Source organism: Centrocercus urophasianus, unplaced genomic scaffold (assembly GCF_019232065.1).
Source record: "Centrocercus urophasianus isolate 14NV4802_14NV808 unplaced genomic scaffold, USGS_Curo_1.0 seq_15, whole genome shotgun sequence".
In the NCBI taxonomy this organism is placed as follows: Eukaryota; Metazoa; Chordata; class Aves; order Galliformes; family Phasianidae; genus Centrocercus; species Centrocercus urophasianus.
Window position 1 is genome coordinate 46,719,629 of NW_024884697.1, and position 17,316 is coordinate 46,736,944.

Genomic DNA, 17,316 nt, shown 5'->3' on the forward strand with positions numbered 1-17,316 from the left:
CCTTTTTTTCCCATCCTAATTTGGCAGGTTATCCAGAGAGTGTTAGAAGAAAAACTTGCTGCTTTACAGTGTGCTGTATTTGACAAGACTCTGGCAGACTTGAAAATGCGGATAGAGAAAGTAGAATGTAACAAGAGGCATAAAACTGTGCTTACTGAACTACAGGTGAGTGTGTATTGAATTGCACACAAGTGTCAAATTTAGCAACTTCCTCAGCATTTAGTAATAAGTTTCCTGTAGCTGCTGTTTGGGAAGGCAGTTTGATTCCACAGGGGGATGAGAGGAGAAAAATAAAAAGTGAATAAGTACATTATCTTTGTGCAGTTATGAATAGCAGTGAAAAGTCATGCGTAACGTAGGATTGTGATACACACTGGTGTCTTTCTGCTGCTCCAAAGTCATATAGTAGTACTGTCTTTCATGGAAAGAATATTTTCTTAGAATCATAGAATCACAGAATGGCCTGGGATCACAATGATCATCTAGTTTCAAACCCCCTGCTATGTGCAGGGTCGCCAGCCACCAGACCAGGCTGTCCAGAGCCACATCCAGCCTGGCCTTGAATGCCTCCCGGGATGGGGCATCCACAGCCTCCTTGGGCAACCTGTTCCAGTGCGTCACCACCCTCTGTGTGAAAAACTTCTCCTCATATCTAACCTAAATCTCCCCTGTCTCAGTTTAAGACCATTTCCCCTTGTCTTATCAATCTCCACCTTCATAAACAGGCATTCCCCTTCCTGTCTATAAGCTCCCTTCAAGTACAAGAAGGCCACAATGAGGTCTCCCTGGAGCCTTCTCTTCTCCAAGCTAAACAAGTCCAGTTCCCTCAACTTTTCCTCATAGGAGGGGTGCTCCAGCCCTCTGATCATCATAGTGACCCTCCTCTGGACCCGCTCCAGGAGCTCCACGTCCTTCCTGTACTGGGAGCCCCAGGCCTGGACACAGTACTGCAGATGGGGCCTCACAAGAGCCGAGTAGAGGGGGACAGCCACCTCCCTGTTCCTCCTGGCCACCCCTTCTTTAATGCAGCCCAGAACACAGTTGGCCTTCCAGGCTGTATAAACGTTTGGTGTGTGTAATTTCTTTAATGGTTCTTGTGTTTGTGGTTTTGTTTACTGGCTTTTCTCTTCTTTCCATTTAGGCTAAAATCTCTCGATTGACAAAACGGTTTGGAGCTGCCAAGGAGGATATGAAGAAAAAACAGGAAGTAAGAACTGTGTTTGCAGTATTTGTATTTGTGAGCTAATCTAAGCCTTGTATTGAGGAAATTTTGTATGCAGGAATTTGTGACTTATTTCAGTGGTATTCACAAAGTAGATTTATCTTATTTGACTAAAAGTGAGCCATTCTTAGGAATAGTCTTCAACATCTATTCAGTGGGTCTCATTTGCACGGAAGGTCTTTTATACATTGTTAGTGTGGAAGCACCTTAAATTATATGTAAGAAAAAGTAATTTACTTCAATATGAAGAGTACAGGATGAATATCTGCTTTTAGGGAGGGAGGGAAGGGAATAGAGGAATGAATACAAATCTGTCTAGAGTAAGTATTTTGGGTTAGTTACTGTGACGAAGTGGGAGCTAAAAATTCGTAACAGTTCAAAAAGAAATATTGATTCTTATGCTATAAAATCCTAAAGGCAAGAGGCTTGGAGAAAGTGTATAGGAGTGAGGTAGGTAGGACCAAATAGTAGAAAGTAGTGTAGAAAGGAATCTGTATGGACTACAGTTAATCCACAAGCTGATGTAGTTGTTTTGTTTTTCTTTATATTGTTTCTTTTTCAGAATACACCAAACCCATCTTTGTCCTCAGGAAAAGCAGCAAGTAGCACTGCGAATGCAAACAATCTGACATACCGGTAAGCAAAGCACATCACTACAGTCATGTTAAAATTCGGAGTAGGACCTCACGTAATGAATTTGATTGTTTGTTTTTTTAATTAAAGTGTTCTTCCTTCATTGCTATCCAACTGTGAAATTCAATTTTTATTCACAGAATTCACAAATGGACAGTATTGAATTAATTCCTAGGTTAAAAGATGTGTTAACAGTTAAAGACGATAGAAGTCTAATGAGAAAATTCACTTGACAAAAGGCAAGCTCAGTGCAAAAGCTTGAAAATTTGTAAATAAGTAATTCTCTAAGGGTTTTTTTTTTTGTTTCTTTGTTTTTGTTTTTTAGTAGAGGAATATACAGTGTTAATTTGCTTGTGGAGGCAGAAGATAAATCAGATTATAAAATTAATGAAACTAATAGCCTTGCAATATAGCCTTGTTTCCCCATCATCACTATACCTGTTGAGAAATGCTAACAATCTTCTTTCTATAGAAATATTACCACGGTGAGGCAGATGCTGGAATCAAAGAGGAATGTAGGAGATAGTAAACCAGCAACTCTTCAAGCCCCTGTGAATGCAGGTGAGAAACCGCCTATGGCCTTTATAAATTAACTTCATGAAAGTTTGATTGCTTTCCATTAATTAGGTGACTAAACAGACCAAAACTGTTTTGTAGAAATTCTTTATTCCTGACATCATTACTCTTGGCTGCCTACCACATTCCCAGTTTAGAATCGAATGGAATCTTTGAGTTAGAAAGGACCTTTGAAAATCATCTAGGTCAACTGCCTGACCTCTTGAGGGCTAACCAAAAATTAAAGCATATTTTTTAGGATGTTGTTGAAATGTTTAACACTGACAGGCAAGGGGCATCAACCACCTCTGCAGGTAGACTCTTCCAGTGTTTGACCACCTTTGCAATGAAGACATTTTTCCTTGTTTGTAGCCTGACGCTCCTCATACAGCTTTACACCACTCCTATACATCCTGTCCTCAGTTACCATGAAGAAGAGACCAGCACTTTCCTCTTCACTTTTTCATCTCAGGAAGTCTTTGAGAGCAATGAGATCACCTTTTAGTCTTCTTTTCTCCAGTCTAGAGTCCAAAGTGTCCTCAGCCTCTCCTCATAGGTCATTCCTTCCAGCCTTTTTATCATCTTTGTTGCTTTCTTCGGGATGGCATTTATGTTTGTGTAATGTGCTTACTAAGCAAGGCAAAAAATACATTGACATGGCCAACTAGAACATCTGGGCAAATTAAATGCTACAGCAGACTGCTTGCCTGGGTAAGGCAGAAAAACGTCAAGTTTCTCCACTGCTGAAATTTCTTCACTGCTGAGAAGTGAAGCGCATGGCTCACAGGCCATATTTTTGCACTTGATTGTAGTAGGATGCTGATTATTGAGCTCTCTGACTAGTGGCTATAAAAATTGAGTGAGGAATTAAGGGAAGTCACAAGCCTCATTTCTTAAAGGAATCACAAGTGGAATTCCAATACTGGAATTTTATAAGGAATTTAGAATCAAAACCACAATTAATTATATTCTTCACCATCTCACCATTCTCACACCATCTTCAGTTTTAAAATTCTGTTTACTTAAAACTGATTTATTTATCTTTTTTTTTTTTTTCAGAACCAGCACATAATAGGAATGTAATGGCTATATTTAGTATACTGTGCTCCTGATCTTTAGATTTAATCCCAAAATATTGTTGCATAAAAGCAAATACTTTCTTTGGCACATTAATCCTTATTTCAGTAGCATCTTCTAGATACAATGTCCTGCCCATACAAAGTAACTTAGTCAAGTTGATTTTGTTTTTGTCTTCTTGTGTTTTCTAAAGGACCAGTTGTTCTACTGTTTCTGTAGCAAGTGTTTAAAGTGCTGTACTTCATGTATTTTCATCATTTGAATCTCAGCTCCTCAAGCCTCTGCGTCTCAGTTGTTTGTAAATTTTGTCATTTGTATTTAGTTCTTTCAAATAGAAATACGGTGTACACTATTTTAAACTAGACCACTGAATTTCACAGTGTACAGCAGAAAAAAGAGCACACATAGCCTTTCTTTGAAAATAAAAGTAACCATTTTTTCATTTGTTGTGTTGGAGTGGATCTACCCTCTTGGTTCAAATTCTGTTTTTGTGTTTTGTGTGTAGCACCAGCTTCAAGTCTTGCTGCTCCTCAGACACCTGCCAGTGGACATCCTAAGCCTCAGACTCCTGTGACCTCTAGCCCTTTGACAACAGCAGTTATTTCGACGGCTAACACGGCTACAGTTGTAGGCACAAGCCAAGTGCCCAGTGGCAGCACTCAGCCAATGTCTGTTTCATTGCAGTCTTTGCCTGTAATCTTGCACGTGCCTGTTGCAGTGTCATCCCAGCCTCAGCTCCTTCAAGGCCACGCAGGAACTTTGGTCACTAACCAGCAGTCAGGCAGCGTTGAATTTATATCTGTACAGAGCTCATCTACAGTTGGTAGCCTTACCAAAAATGCAGTATCTTTGGCATCTACTAACACAACTAAACCAAATAACAGCCTGTCTGTGTCCAGTCCTAGTGTTCAGAGAAACTCTCCAGCCAGTGCTGGGTCTGTACGGACAACATTAGCTGTACAAGCAGTCTCAACTACACATCCTGTTGCACAAACCACAAGGACTTCTTTGCCCACAGTGGGTACTTCAGGACTTAATAATTCTACCAGCAATCGAGGTCCCATACATATGAAGATTCCCCTCTCCGCATTTAATAGTACCGCTCCTGCCGAACCATCTACCGTTACAGCGCCCAGAGTTGGTAAGTCATGCTTGAATGTTGACACTAGGAAAAGAGGAGAAAACCGTTGTCAAAAGAAAACATGAAATTCTAGTCCTGTGGAAGTTTTGTTTTTACTGCTGAAATGTATCTTCTGGGTGGCCTTACTGTTGAAATTATCAGGATCAGGATCATCTGTCACAAATGTTTTAGCCATTGTTGAAAATCATATCTCGTTAGGAGTTAACAGGTTGACTCTGTAAGCTTTGTTTTATTTAGAACTTGATTTATATTATTCCTAGCATGAAATCAGATGCTTCTGTCCTAATATTAACATTTTCGTATAATGTAACTTCCTGGAATAATCTGATTACCTTTCCAAAGAACAGAAAGATGTTAATTGACTCAATTTTCAAAACACTTAAACAAAATGGGAGAAAAAAAAACAACAACATAATATTAATCTAATTCCAAAGAATTAGATTTAAAGGCTCTTAAAGCACAGGAAAAATTCAGATATGCTATTTAGCTGACATATTTTAAAATGCTGTCTCTCCATCTTCTGCCATGTTATGACAATTCTCTGCACTTCTGATACTAGATATGTTGAAATTTTTATTTGAAATTTTTTTTGCAGTCAAGATTTTCTTAGTGGTATTGAGTGAATTGAAATCATAGCTAAGAGTTTCTAATTGGCACAGTATAATGTTAGGATTAATTCAAGTAGGGCTCAACATCACAAATAATTTTATTTAATTTCTCATTTCTAAGATACATATGCCAAATATATTTTCCATGAAAGTGACAATTATACGCTTTGCATTATTGTTTATTTCTAAGGCTAGTATAGTGATATAATACAAAGAGCTGTGAAAGGTCTCTGTGCCCAGAAATATGTATTGTTTTCTACAGTTCACATTGCATTTGTGTATACCAAGTGGTTTTCTCATCAGAATTGAAACACTGCTTTGGGCAAGCACAGTTGCTGCTAAGCTCTGGTTAAAATGTAAGGGAGTATGAAGGAAGAATTTTGATTTAAATGTTTACATCAAATATTCAAGCAACTTCTGCTTAAGTAGGTATGTGTTCAGTTGAGCAAGAATTAAGAATTCTGTCCCTGCTCTGCTTGCCTCATTTACATGTTTTCCATTCTAACCATACATAGTCAATTTTCATGTGAATGTGTTGAACAACTTTTTTTTTTTCTGCTTTACATCTTGTCTGTTAACATATAGGGGCAGGAGAGATTGGAATTATGTTTTCTCCTCAGACAACTGAGGGAATTACCCATAAAATATTTGGAATATATGTCAGACATTCAGGGAAGGGAATGAATACTACTTCTAGACTGAAAAGTGCCATTTTGCTTTTTCTTCCTGTTTCCTCTGAAAAATGATAGTAATCAAGCTTGGATACTTGCACTTGAAAAATAAGGAGCATTTAGTATCAAACAACTTCAAATGTTGCCTTTAAATTTGTAGAGTGGACTAGCTGTATTTAGTTTAGTATTGATTAGATACTGCAAATGAACCAATTTCTTGACCCTTCAGAAAACCAGACAAGCAGGCCACCAGCAGATTCTTCAGCGAACAAGAGAACAGCTGAGGGAACAACACAGGTAGGTTGTTGATTATATTTTTGTTGAAACTTCTGAAGTTACAATCCACAGGAGATAAGTTCTTTACCCTCATTGCTCATAATGAAGCAACTTTAGGCTGTGGGTGTTTTTTTTTAGTTGTGGTTTTTTTTTTTCTGGTTTGTGTGTTTCTTTGTTGTTGGTATTTTTTCCCCCCGTTCTTTCTAGTTTGTGTCTATTTGTATTTTTCTTCTTCTGATCCGGAGTATTACTGGGAGCATGAGCTCCTCATAATCTCTTCAGAAGTTTTCCAGTGTGTTTTCCATAAGTAGGTGAGTTAGTAATCCTGGAGAACACTAAAAACATGTCTGATGCAACAGAGCCAACATATGAAAGAAAAGTCTACTTAGTTTTTGCCTAAAGGTCTTAAACTTGAAGCTAAAAGTATTTTGCAAACTATTGCAGCTCTCATTTTTACACTAATCCAAAAGTTATTGAGAAAAAAAAAGAAGCTTCCTTCAGAAATAGCTACTTCATAACAAAGGAGAACTTACAGTACTTCTGGATTCTTCTAAAATTTGTTGGACTTTGCAATTTTAAGGTTAAATTTAAGGTATTTGAAATGATTTGTAATGACGATTCTGTGTACAGATATTACACAAAGCACTATCACATGTACATTTCTGTTAACTGGAAGTCATTTTACTAAGGGGAATAAAATTAATTTTTTCTACCCTAAAATTTACCTACCTACTACCTACCTACCTACATACCTACTAAAATTTCCGCATTTAATGGTTTTTCAAGGTGCAGATAAATCTGAATTGTGTTTCAAAGCAAGAAGAAAGTATACTGGACAAGATTCTGTTTTTCACTTCCTGTATAAATAGTCTAGTAAAGATGACCAGTGTTACAGATTATAATCCATGCCTTACTCTATCTTTTTATTAAAGCATTTCATAAAGAATGGTTATCATTTTTTAAAAATACCTGTGGATTATAGCTGTACCAATCTGTCAGTAGTTGATATGGAGGAAAAGCAGTACCAGAATAATTGAGATTTATGATTTTAAGATATATTTTCAGCATAAGATGTATATTTTGAAATTTCTCATCTTCGGTAGAGTCTGAAACCCGGAAAAGATTTTAGCAAAAAAGTTTGTGTGCATGAGTGGTATTTAGCAATTGAAGGTGAGCAAAAAGGGAGGATTTGGAAGGAAACAAGATACAAGACGCTTTCCGGTTTTCAGTCTTTTAGTGTATGTCTCTAGGTTTACTTTCAGTTGAATCAGTTAAAGCATGTGTGATGCCATGGTTAATTTAAAAAAAGACCAGATGCATTCTAATTGACTATCAGGATATGAAACTGACATGCGATGTCATTTGAAAAATCCAGTTAATGCCACCTGCTTTTTGTTATGTAACATCCAAAATATTATGTATTACTCTGCACTTCACAGCTCTCAGAACAAAAAGTAGTTCGCTGTGTGCCGTATACCTGTGGCATATTTGATGGTACAACTTTGATCAATTGTTTCGAAAAGCAATTGAAACAGGAAGAGACTTCATCAGAAAATAAAGAAGCAGTAGAAGCAGCACAGATGAATCTTAACTTCCCTGAGGATGTCCTCTTTGGCTTGGAGGAAGAGGAAGAGGATGCTAAGAGCATCAAAAACACCCACAAGCAGACTGGCTGGGCAGCTAACCTATTAAAGCAATGGCTGGCCAAAAATGGCAAGGATCCTAGCTTTGAATTGGTTCCAGTAAGTGAACTCAATGATATTTTAAGAGAATTTTATTGCAAAATAAGGAATCATGATGGAAATACCTACAGTGTGGCAAGCTACAAGTCAATGCGTGCTGGCTTAAACCGGCATCTCAAAATGCCACCTTACAATCGTCAGATTTGCTTAATGAAGGACAAAGAGTTTGCTAGTGCAAATATGGTATTTGTGAGTATGCTGAGGATGCTGCGCATCCAGGGAAAGGATGAGACTCACCACCATCCTCCTATAGCAGCTGACGACTTGCGTAAGATTAAACTGTCTGGTGTACTGGGATTGCACAGTCCTGTGGCACTCGTCAACAAGGTGTGGTTTGATTTGCAGTTGCATTTTACCAAACGAGGGAGGGAAATTTTGAGAGATCTGGCTCCAGATGCTTTTGTTGTTGAGAAGGACAAGAACGGGCGTCGTTACGCTATGTTTAGGTATCCTGGAAAAGGAAAAAATGAAGAAGATCCTCATAAAATGGGTAAAATGTATGATATGCCAGGGGACCCAAACTGTCCTGTTTTTTCCTTGGAGCTTTATTTATCTAAGTTGCCTCCAGAGCCTCCGGCCTTTTACCTGCATCCTTTAAAGCTAACAGCAGAGCAAATGAAAGAACAGCCTGTATGGTACAAAAGAGAACCAATGGGTGTGAACTACTTGGGTGCAATGATGCCCAGGATAAGTGTGGCAGCCAGGCTTTCTCAGCGATATACCAATCATTCTCTCCGAACTACCACCATCCAGCTACTGTGTGAAGCAGGACTGGGGCCTGGAGAAAATTATGGCATTGGCAGGCCATCACTCTGAGTCTGCTATTCGACACTACTGGGGAGCTGCAGAAGTTCACTACAGGGCTTGGTCAGATATAATAACGAATAACACAATCAATTACCTATATAGGAAGATTGCAAATCATAAATGAATCATTATCTGGTGTCTCCACCTTTTCTAGAAACCATGTTGTTGTAAAACAAAGCAAAATCTTATAAATCTTAGAAGTCTAGCGTGCCATCTGGCACTAGTCTTGTGACTTTAGTCCCTGAGGGACATACTGCTCTCCAATCTAAAAGCCCTATTGATCCTTTTGAACTGCAGTTCTTCCAGCGTGCAGTTCTTCCTTCCCAAGAACGTAGCCAATGTAAGCCCAACTGCCAGTCCTCTCCAAGGCTGTTGTAATTAACTTTCATAAAGCACTTGATAAAACAAGAACCAATGTCTTGATGCTTTTTGTAACAGAGCTGATTTCAAGTAAATCACTAGAATGGAAAAAAAACATATCAAATTTGTTTTATCAGTTGGTTTACTAAGGAAATTTCCTATGATGTAGTTCATCAAGAAGTATCTTGTTCACAGTCCTGAAGTGAGCTATGGAACAGAAACTTAGTGCAGGTCTTGCAGTTTCTGTGACTTTCATTAGCAACTGGGACTCTAAATGACTGAGCTGAGCTATTTAAATTTAAAAAAATAAAATAAAAATGGGGAGATACTGATTTCCCCTTAGCTGAAGAGCTATGCTTTCTACACCAGGTGCATGGCTTCTATATTTTGTGAAGAGTGTATTTATTATACCGCTCTGTGACTGTTGGCACTACTGTAGCATCTTACTAAACAAATACTTGATTACTGAAGATCTCAGAGAAAAGTACAAGCTGAATGAAACAGACACTTGCAGTTCAAATACATACATATGCATGAAAACAGCTGGAATTGCCTGATCACTGTCACATTTTTTGTTCCGGTCTTGTTACCAGTGATTGTTACCAGTCTTGCCAAAAGATTATGCTGTGCAGCTTCCTGTTTTTATTGTTTTGCTTTTGCTTTTGGATTTATTTTTTTTTTTTAACATGCTTTTAAATTAATTTAATCCACAAGCTACAGATTTCTGTTGCAGGTCTTTCGTTTTCCTCTTTCATGTTTTTGACTAAGATTTCAGTCACTCCCATCTCCAAAAACACTATCTGATACAAATGGTGCAAAAATTTCTGTGTCTTCAGTTGTACATGAAATGAGGAAAACGTTCTCAATAGAATTGAGAGCAGATCTGTTGTTTAAATGTACTTAAAGTTGAGGTGTTACCTCTGGAAACATTCAAGGTCAGGCTAGAGCAACCTGATCCAGCTGTAGATTCCCAGTTCATTGCAGGGGATTTGGACTAGGTGAACTTTAAAAGTCCTTTCCAGCTCAGGTGGTTCTATGACTAAGATGCCTGATCTTTGGAGTTCTTATTGTGGCTACTGCTGATTACATTCTCAAGTCTGGGTTAGGTTAGTTGTATTTACTACTTCACTTTTCCTTAGTGTAGACTAACCCAGAATGTTCTGTTTTCTCATCGGTTGTGTTAATTATTGAAGAGATTTCAGAATCGCTGTATGTATCGTATATACTGTTTATGGTCAGTCTTTTCATATTATAAAGATCAAACAAGTTAATGAGATATAATCTTTAACATAAAAATTACTTCTGCCACACAATCCTGTATTGACTTAGTTATAGCATTAACTTATGGCTTTCTTGGCTATAGGAAATCACAGATCCAGGATTATCATTTTATCAAATCAAAAGTAAATCAAATGGAAATAACAAATAGAAAGGCCTTTCTAGGGGGCATATATAAAAATTAGGGAAAAAAAATACACAAAAACAGGTGGCAGTATCTTATTCTAGGATTTTTTAGCATAGCAAACTTCCAAACTTTGTCTTCATCGAATTCGTAATTCAGGTAAACTGGCAAATTTCATTTCTTGTTAGAAGAGTCTCGCTCTAAATCTTCACCAAAATGGATATGTCTTGGTTTTTTACACCTTCTCTCCCATTTCCTGTTGTTGTCTCAGATAATTCCTTGTTCTGGTCTACAAGACTTAACAAAGGATACAAGAGAACACTGACAGGAGTTCATTCTTTTTTGTTCATTCTTGCTGCATAATGTGGTCATACCAGCCACATATCCTGCTCTGGTCCTAACTGCATCTGTGTAATTTACTGTAACAGCATATTTGCATATTGCTAATAGTTTGATTCCTCAACAAAAATGTAGGTGGTGATTTAAACTGGAAAAAAAAAAAAAACAAAAAAAAACTGAGCATATCTGATTTTTTTTTTTTTTTTAATTTAACTTTGAATTTGACTTTTATCTGTTGACTGCTAGTTAGATATTTTTAATTTCTGATTTGTTAAATTCTAATTTTATTGACACCAGCTGTGTTCTAAGTCTTCATTTTCAACCTGGTACTTCTAAGCTGTTACTAACTGCAGTATTACTAGGTGCACTCTTGGCTTGGGCTAGAAGTAGTATTGCTTTAAAAGAGCTGGAGATGGTGTTAAATATTAGTGGAAAGATTAATAGAGTTAGTTATAACTAATAGAGTACATTTCTAGCCTTCTACAATTTAAAATCTTCCCTGTTTTTCCTCCCACCCAAAGTTTTATATTGATCTTCCTGCATGTGTTTCTAGAAAAGCTGAAGCAGGCGAACAGAATGTGTGTTTGGCTGCTTCTGTAAATTCAGCTTTGGCTATGTGTGTAGTAGTGTGGGGAAAGAAGTCTTTCCTTTTCCTCTCAGAAAATGTCAAATAAATCCCATTTATTATAGAGCAGACTATGAACTGTGATCATGAAATCTGTTCAAAATATTGGCATGAATTGCTACTCAGTGGCAGTGGCAGCAGAGAATCACAGCATGAGGTTTTTTTTTCCCTTCCACTACGTATGTTTATCATTATTTGTAAGACACCATTGGATCATAATTTACATTTCAGTTAAAAAAAAAAAAACAGAATGTAGCAAATATACATTGAAATAAATGTATTATCTGTCATTCTTGACTTTTCTAATTAGATTTCTCATAAAATTCATTTTTCATTTCAGTTGCAGAAAAACTGTACTTAGCCTTAACGAAGTCAATTAAGCTTGTATTTTCAACAAGAGCTGCTATGTCATTGATTAAATTCCATTTTCCACATTGAAGCTGATTCTGAAAACAGTGGGAAATGACTGTGACATTTCCTAAATATTTTAGTTTTACATCTCGTTTTTATAGTGAGGCTTCAGTACATGTACTGGGAACGTACAACTTTTGTTCTTTGTGGGTTTTTTGTAAGTTTGGAAATTTCTGTTAAGTAGTACCTTCATTTTTTATTTTATTATGTTAGTGCAGTATCTTACAGTGTGTCATGTTGTTTTTTTCTTTCATTGTTGTGTAAGTAGTTCATCCCTGCTTTAAAATATTGTGATCTGCAATGTGGGAGATTGTAAAAGGTAAATATTCCTCACTATATGCACTTTTCCTGTGTCCACACCTCTGAAGAGCTCTCTGAAGATCTCAGTTGTGTAGAATGTCAGATATTTGAAGACAGTCCTGAACTGCAAGATTTTGATAATTTCATACTGCCTGGGTTAGTATAGTTAGGAGTTAGCAGGAAGCAGCTTGGATGGATAGTTTTGCTGTGCTACTACTTCTCTCTTTTCAGCCTTCCTCTGCTTACTGCTCCAAAAGGAATGGCTGCAGTGATTTAGGGAGAGGGGGCATCTTACTGTGTTAGTGGTAGTCTCTGAACTTCCAACTTTTTGCTGTTTACACAGAAATAGAAAGGTTGCAACTTGGTCCCAGTAATTTTGCCAAAGGCCATTCCAGTGCCTGAGGTCATAGGATTGTATTTCTGAAGACGTGACAAGCACTTTTAATTTATTACAGTACATGTTGTTGTTAGGGGCAAAAGGATTTATAATTATATAACAAATCTTTATAATAGTTTCAAAGTATTTTACTATGAATCCCAATTATAGATACAGGAATTAAAAATGTTCTATATAATGTATAATATAGCACAGCATACTGTGGGAATCTATTAAAGTGACTTATTAACATTTTGTGATATAACAGTGAGTAGACTTGAATGATGTTGGGTATGTTAAAAATGGTGAACATAGAATCAGTCTTTTTGAGTTATATTTATTAAATCACCAAGTTGGGCAGATAGTCTTTTTTTCCCTGCTCCATGCTCTGGATGCACTTTATCCTTCTGTGGAGTACATCTTTTTTCAGTTTAAATTTAATCTGTGCATTTCAGCTTTTCAGCTAACATGATTTCAAATGAAAAATCCACCAGTGTCCAATCCATTTCCCAATGTTTGTGACATATCTTGATTTGTTTGATTCTCTACAGTTGAAGGTATTTCTGTGACTATTGGAAATGTATCTGGTAAAATGCTATTAAAGTGCATCTATAACTTTTTTTCCCTTTATTTGCAATGTGTAACAAACTTTGTGAATGTCTATTGGGGAACAGAGTGAACAAAGGGGACATACCAGCTTAAAAGTATTAGCAGCTATTAATTCTATGTTGTTGAACCATTACTGGTGAAAATGCGTTTCATAGTTTGGTCACTGAAAATAAATGTGTAATTATGTATGTAAAATGGGATACTTGATTTTTGTCTCTGAGCGTACGATGATGTTTCTGCTATTTAAAATGCAGCTAGCTCTCATCTATAAGGTGGAACCTTTACCTGAGACTAATTTGAACTCTAAATTCTTAAGATGTTAGAAGTTTAAAGGTCATACAAGAATGAATTAGCTAGATTATTTTTTTTTCCTTACAACAGCAATTCAGTTCAGCTGTATGATGTCCTCTTGGGAATTTTTCAGACTATTTTTAAAATTCATTATTACAGAGGTTGTCTTTCCTTGAGATTGTACCTGTGTTATTTAAAACAACTCCTAGCTGCTGAGAAAAGCTTTCAGTAAGGACTTGTAGTTGTGTTTTATAGGCTCCAATTTGTCAGTTTGGGCCAAAAAATCAAGAGTTTTATTGAAACGTTAAACTGTTGGTGTCATTGCACTGTGAACGAATAATAGCTATAAAAAGTTTTATTAAACTGAAACATGCTATAATTAAAATACATTTAATGATTAGTAATATGGTTGCTGTTCAAAGTGGCCATCCCATATGATATTGTTTTGAAACTTTCAGCGGTCTTTGGGAAAAGAGGGTAGATGTTTCACCTTAAGAGAGTAAGAGCCAGTAAAGAAATGTGTGTGCAAGTGTGTGTTTATTATATACCCTTTAACTGTTTGATTAAAGAAGGAATCACAGCGGTACACAGATGCTTTAAGCATGACATCAAATGGTCCTTTATAGTTTTTATTTTGGAATTACGATAGCCACTAAAAAAATCTTTCTACCAAAGAGAGTTTTAGTTATGCTTCCTGATTTATGTTTCTTATTGATGGGCATAGCAGAGCTGATGTCTGATCTTTGCAACAAAGAAATGAGAGAGTATATAACATATAGAGATTACTAAGACAGATTCCTCAGTTTTTCCATATTTGTTTTGTTATGCTGTAGAAAACATTGCGCAGTACTGAATAGAGTAAGGGGAATGGTCTGGTAAATGCAATATGTAAAATGTCTGCTGAGGGTGTTTGAGTTACACACAATTAAGCAACCGCACACTATCAAAATAAGTGTTGCAGCCCTGTGAAATTTTGTTTGTGCAAAATACAAACTAAGTAAACTGTTAGCTTATTGCATTATCATTTATACTGTGGTAAGAGATGACAAATGAATTGGACAAATAAATTTTCATGACAGCTTTGCGAGGATTGCCTAATTATTTTAATGTTGTGAGAGCTGCTATATTGGAATTGATAAGTGTTAAGGGGTGAGAAGTTTGAAGCAGTCTGTAACAGAATTATACTCATGAATGTACTAAAAAAATGTTTTCAATAGCTACTTAGCCTGTGCTTGAAATCTGTGGGTTTGTATGTGGGTGTGAGCTTTGTTTTTATCATACAAACTCAGTATCACCACTACACACATGCTATTTCCAGAACATATTTTTAACATCATTTTCCGTAGTTTCAAATCGATTTTGCTATTATATAATGCCTTGGTGCGTCATGTACGACTGTAGTGGTGTGATGGTTCATGATAGTTTTATAACTCCCAGATTTTTTTTAAGTTTTGTTGATCTAGAAAGCATTAATAATAAAATTTTCTGCGCTTTGTCAGTGTGCTACAAATAATCTTCAGTATTTTGAGTTCTACTATCCTAGAGTTGATTTTTGTTGTTCGATTTTTTTTTTTTCTGTTTTTCACTTTTACTTGCTGAAATGTTCCTTTATGAAAAGCAGGTGGCATTACAATATACAGCATTGTTATTTGTGTGATGAATTGACCCATGGCGTTATATAATATCAAAATTCAGAAAAAAAAAGATCACTGCATATACTGTATTACTGTGTTTGAATAGAGAAGTTCATATGCAGAATACCAGCATCCACATTTTGGTATGTGCATGTTTGCCTGTGTCTGTGTGGTGTTGTGTAAAATGATGTAACAGATAACATTTTTGTTCAGAGATTTTCTGTTCAGAGATCTGTTCCCCAGCTTTGTCAGTAGTTTGCTATTTACATGTATATTGTGATGTTCTAACCACTTCTGTTTTGGTTAAATTTTGTAATAATAGTTACAATAGAAAAAGTTCCGTTCTTTTCTCAACATCATCTGCCATGTGTGCTTTGGTCCTTGACCTTTAAATTCAGGCTCCTTTCTTGTATTTGTTTTTTTTGTGAAAATGGAGTAACTTTTTTTTTCCTCTCATGATTTAACCCAGCAGGCAGCTAAGCACCCCATAGCCATTTGCTCACTCTCCCTAAAGTGGGATGGGGGAGAGAACTGGGGGAAAAAATAAAATAGAACTAATGGGTTGAAATAAAAACTATTTTTTAAGGCAGAAAAGTAAGAAAGAAAAGGGAGAAAAAAATCGCGGTGATGACTGCATGTGTGTGGTATGTAGTGTGGCTCTACTCTGCTGCCAGAGGAACTGAGAAAAACGCACTCATTCCCAATGAGGCTAATTTGGCCTTTCAGTAGTTAGCTTCTGGATGTGCCTGTCACTCCAGAGATACAGATGAGTTCTGCCCCTTTATAACTTGATGGCCTTAAGGTATGCTGTACACCAGCATCCACTTGGGCCTTTTGCTCTGCAGTTCTGATACGTCAGACCATCAAATCCAGTCTGATAAACCCAATTGTCCCTTTTCTCCACCTGTCTGAAGGCAGGGCTGCTCTTCTTCTGGTTATTTTGTTACTCATTTCTTGTGAATGCAAACTTTAAGGCTCATTATCAAAGTCAAAAAAGAGATCAGACCATCTTCTATGTCTGGGAAACTGCCTGCTGGAAACTGGAGTGGCCATTTTCCTGGAAGACCAGCCTTTTTCAGTTGTTTTACTTGCAACTCGTATACCCATACCTCTACGGTCAAAGTAGATTTTCCATTCCTCTTACTTATATCCTCTCCATGTTCACAAAGATAAAACCACAGAGTGGCACATGGTGAGTATATATTTCTTCCCCCGAGCAGAATGCTTACTTCTAATAGCAGAGACAGTAGTCCATACAGGTGAGGAATAGGACATAATGTCTGAATTGCCGGCACTCCTGGGACAGTTTCTTCACAGCTGAAACATGTGCCCATAGGAAGAAGAGAAATTTTCTTTATGTCATCAGAGTAGGCTGGCCACTTCATCCGTTTTTGGCTTTTTGTAGTCTTTCCAGGTCAGTACTGCCAGTGTGTTGGCATGTGGTGATGGTGCGCTCTGTACACATTTCTGCCACATTAGTTGTGAGCACTTAATGTCATCTAGATCTTGGTGTAACTGTTCTTTGTCTAGGTTAGCAGTATAGCTCACCTCCAGCACAACTAATGCCCTCGGGTACTGATTTTCCCCATGCTGGTCCACTTGTCCAGATAACATAGCAAATCCTTCTTGAAGGGATATCTTTCATGGCTGACAAAAGTCACCTCCATAGGATGAAGGCTCATTCCCCTTTTCCAATCACTTTGTCAAGCAGTGTTGAGAGATATGACAACCTCTGATTCAGGACTTAAAAGGATTAACTCAGATATTTGAAAGAAAATTTACGCTTTTGCTTTTGCTTTCACAAATCATATGAAAGAGCTGCTCAGTATTAAAATAATTATCCTCCATACCTGCCAAGGTAGATGCTTGGGTGGATTGTTTGGCATACAACCAAAGCTGAAGGTAATTCCATATTGTTAAATGTTGGTGTAGACATACTGTGAATTGAAGAAACCACAGCAGAGGATGTGGAATTTGAGAGAGAGTCTTTGAAGAGCACACTTTTCAAACTGTGAGATTCCTTCTGCTTGGCTAGCTTTTTGAGGAAAAATGCACAACATTGAAAAGTCATTACAGAAGACTCACGCAGTCTAGTATTTGAAGTGGTTCATGCTTAGCAGCTCCTTGGCTTGTAATTCTCATTTCCTGTATTTTTTCTTCCTTTTGCTTTCTTTTTTCACCTTTGTTTCTGCTCTTAATCATACATTGCAACCCTTCTTCATTCATTTCACCTCACG

At 37.0% G+C, this 17,316-nt stretch overlaps 1 protein-coding gene across 5 annotated transcripts in view; it reads left to right on the plus strand.

Annotated features, from left to right (window-relative positions):
- The window catches only part of LOC122158714 (activating transcription factor 7 interacting protein), a 91,370-nt gene that overhangs the window by 57,210 nt on the left and 16,844 nt on the right, over nucleotides 1-17,316 (plus strand). For all 5 annotated transcript variants that reach the window (XM_042815625.1, XM_042815630.1, XM_042815631.1 and 2 more), the window contains exons 5-10: nucleotides 28-165; nucleotides 1,142-1,207; nucleotides 1,785-1,858; nucleotides 2,328-2,416; nucleotides 3,993-4,628; nucleotides 6,137-6,204. In XM_042815625.1, the coding sequence (XP_042671559.1) occupies nucleotides 28-165; nucleotides 1,142-1,207; nucleotides 1,785-1,858; nucleotides 2,328-2,416; nucleotides 3,993-4,628; nucleotides 6,137-6,204 (1,071 nt within the window). The remainder of the gene's footprint in view (nucleotides 1-27; nucleotides 166-1,141; nucleotides 1,208-1,784; nucleotides 1,859-2,327; nucleotides 2,417-3,992; nucleotides 4,629-6,136; nucleotides 6,205-17,316) is intronic.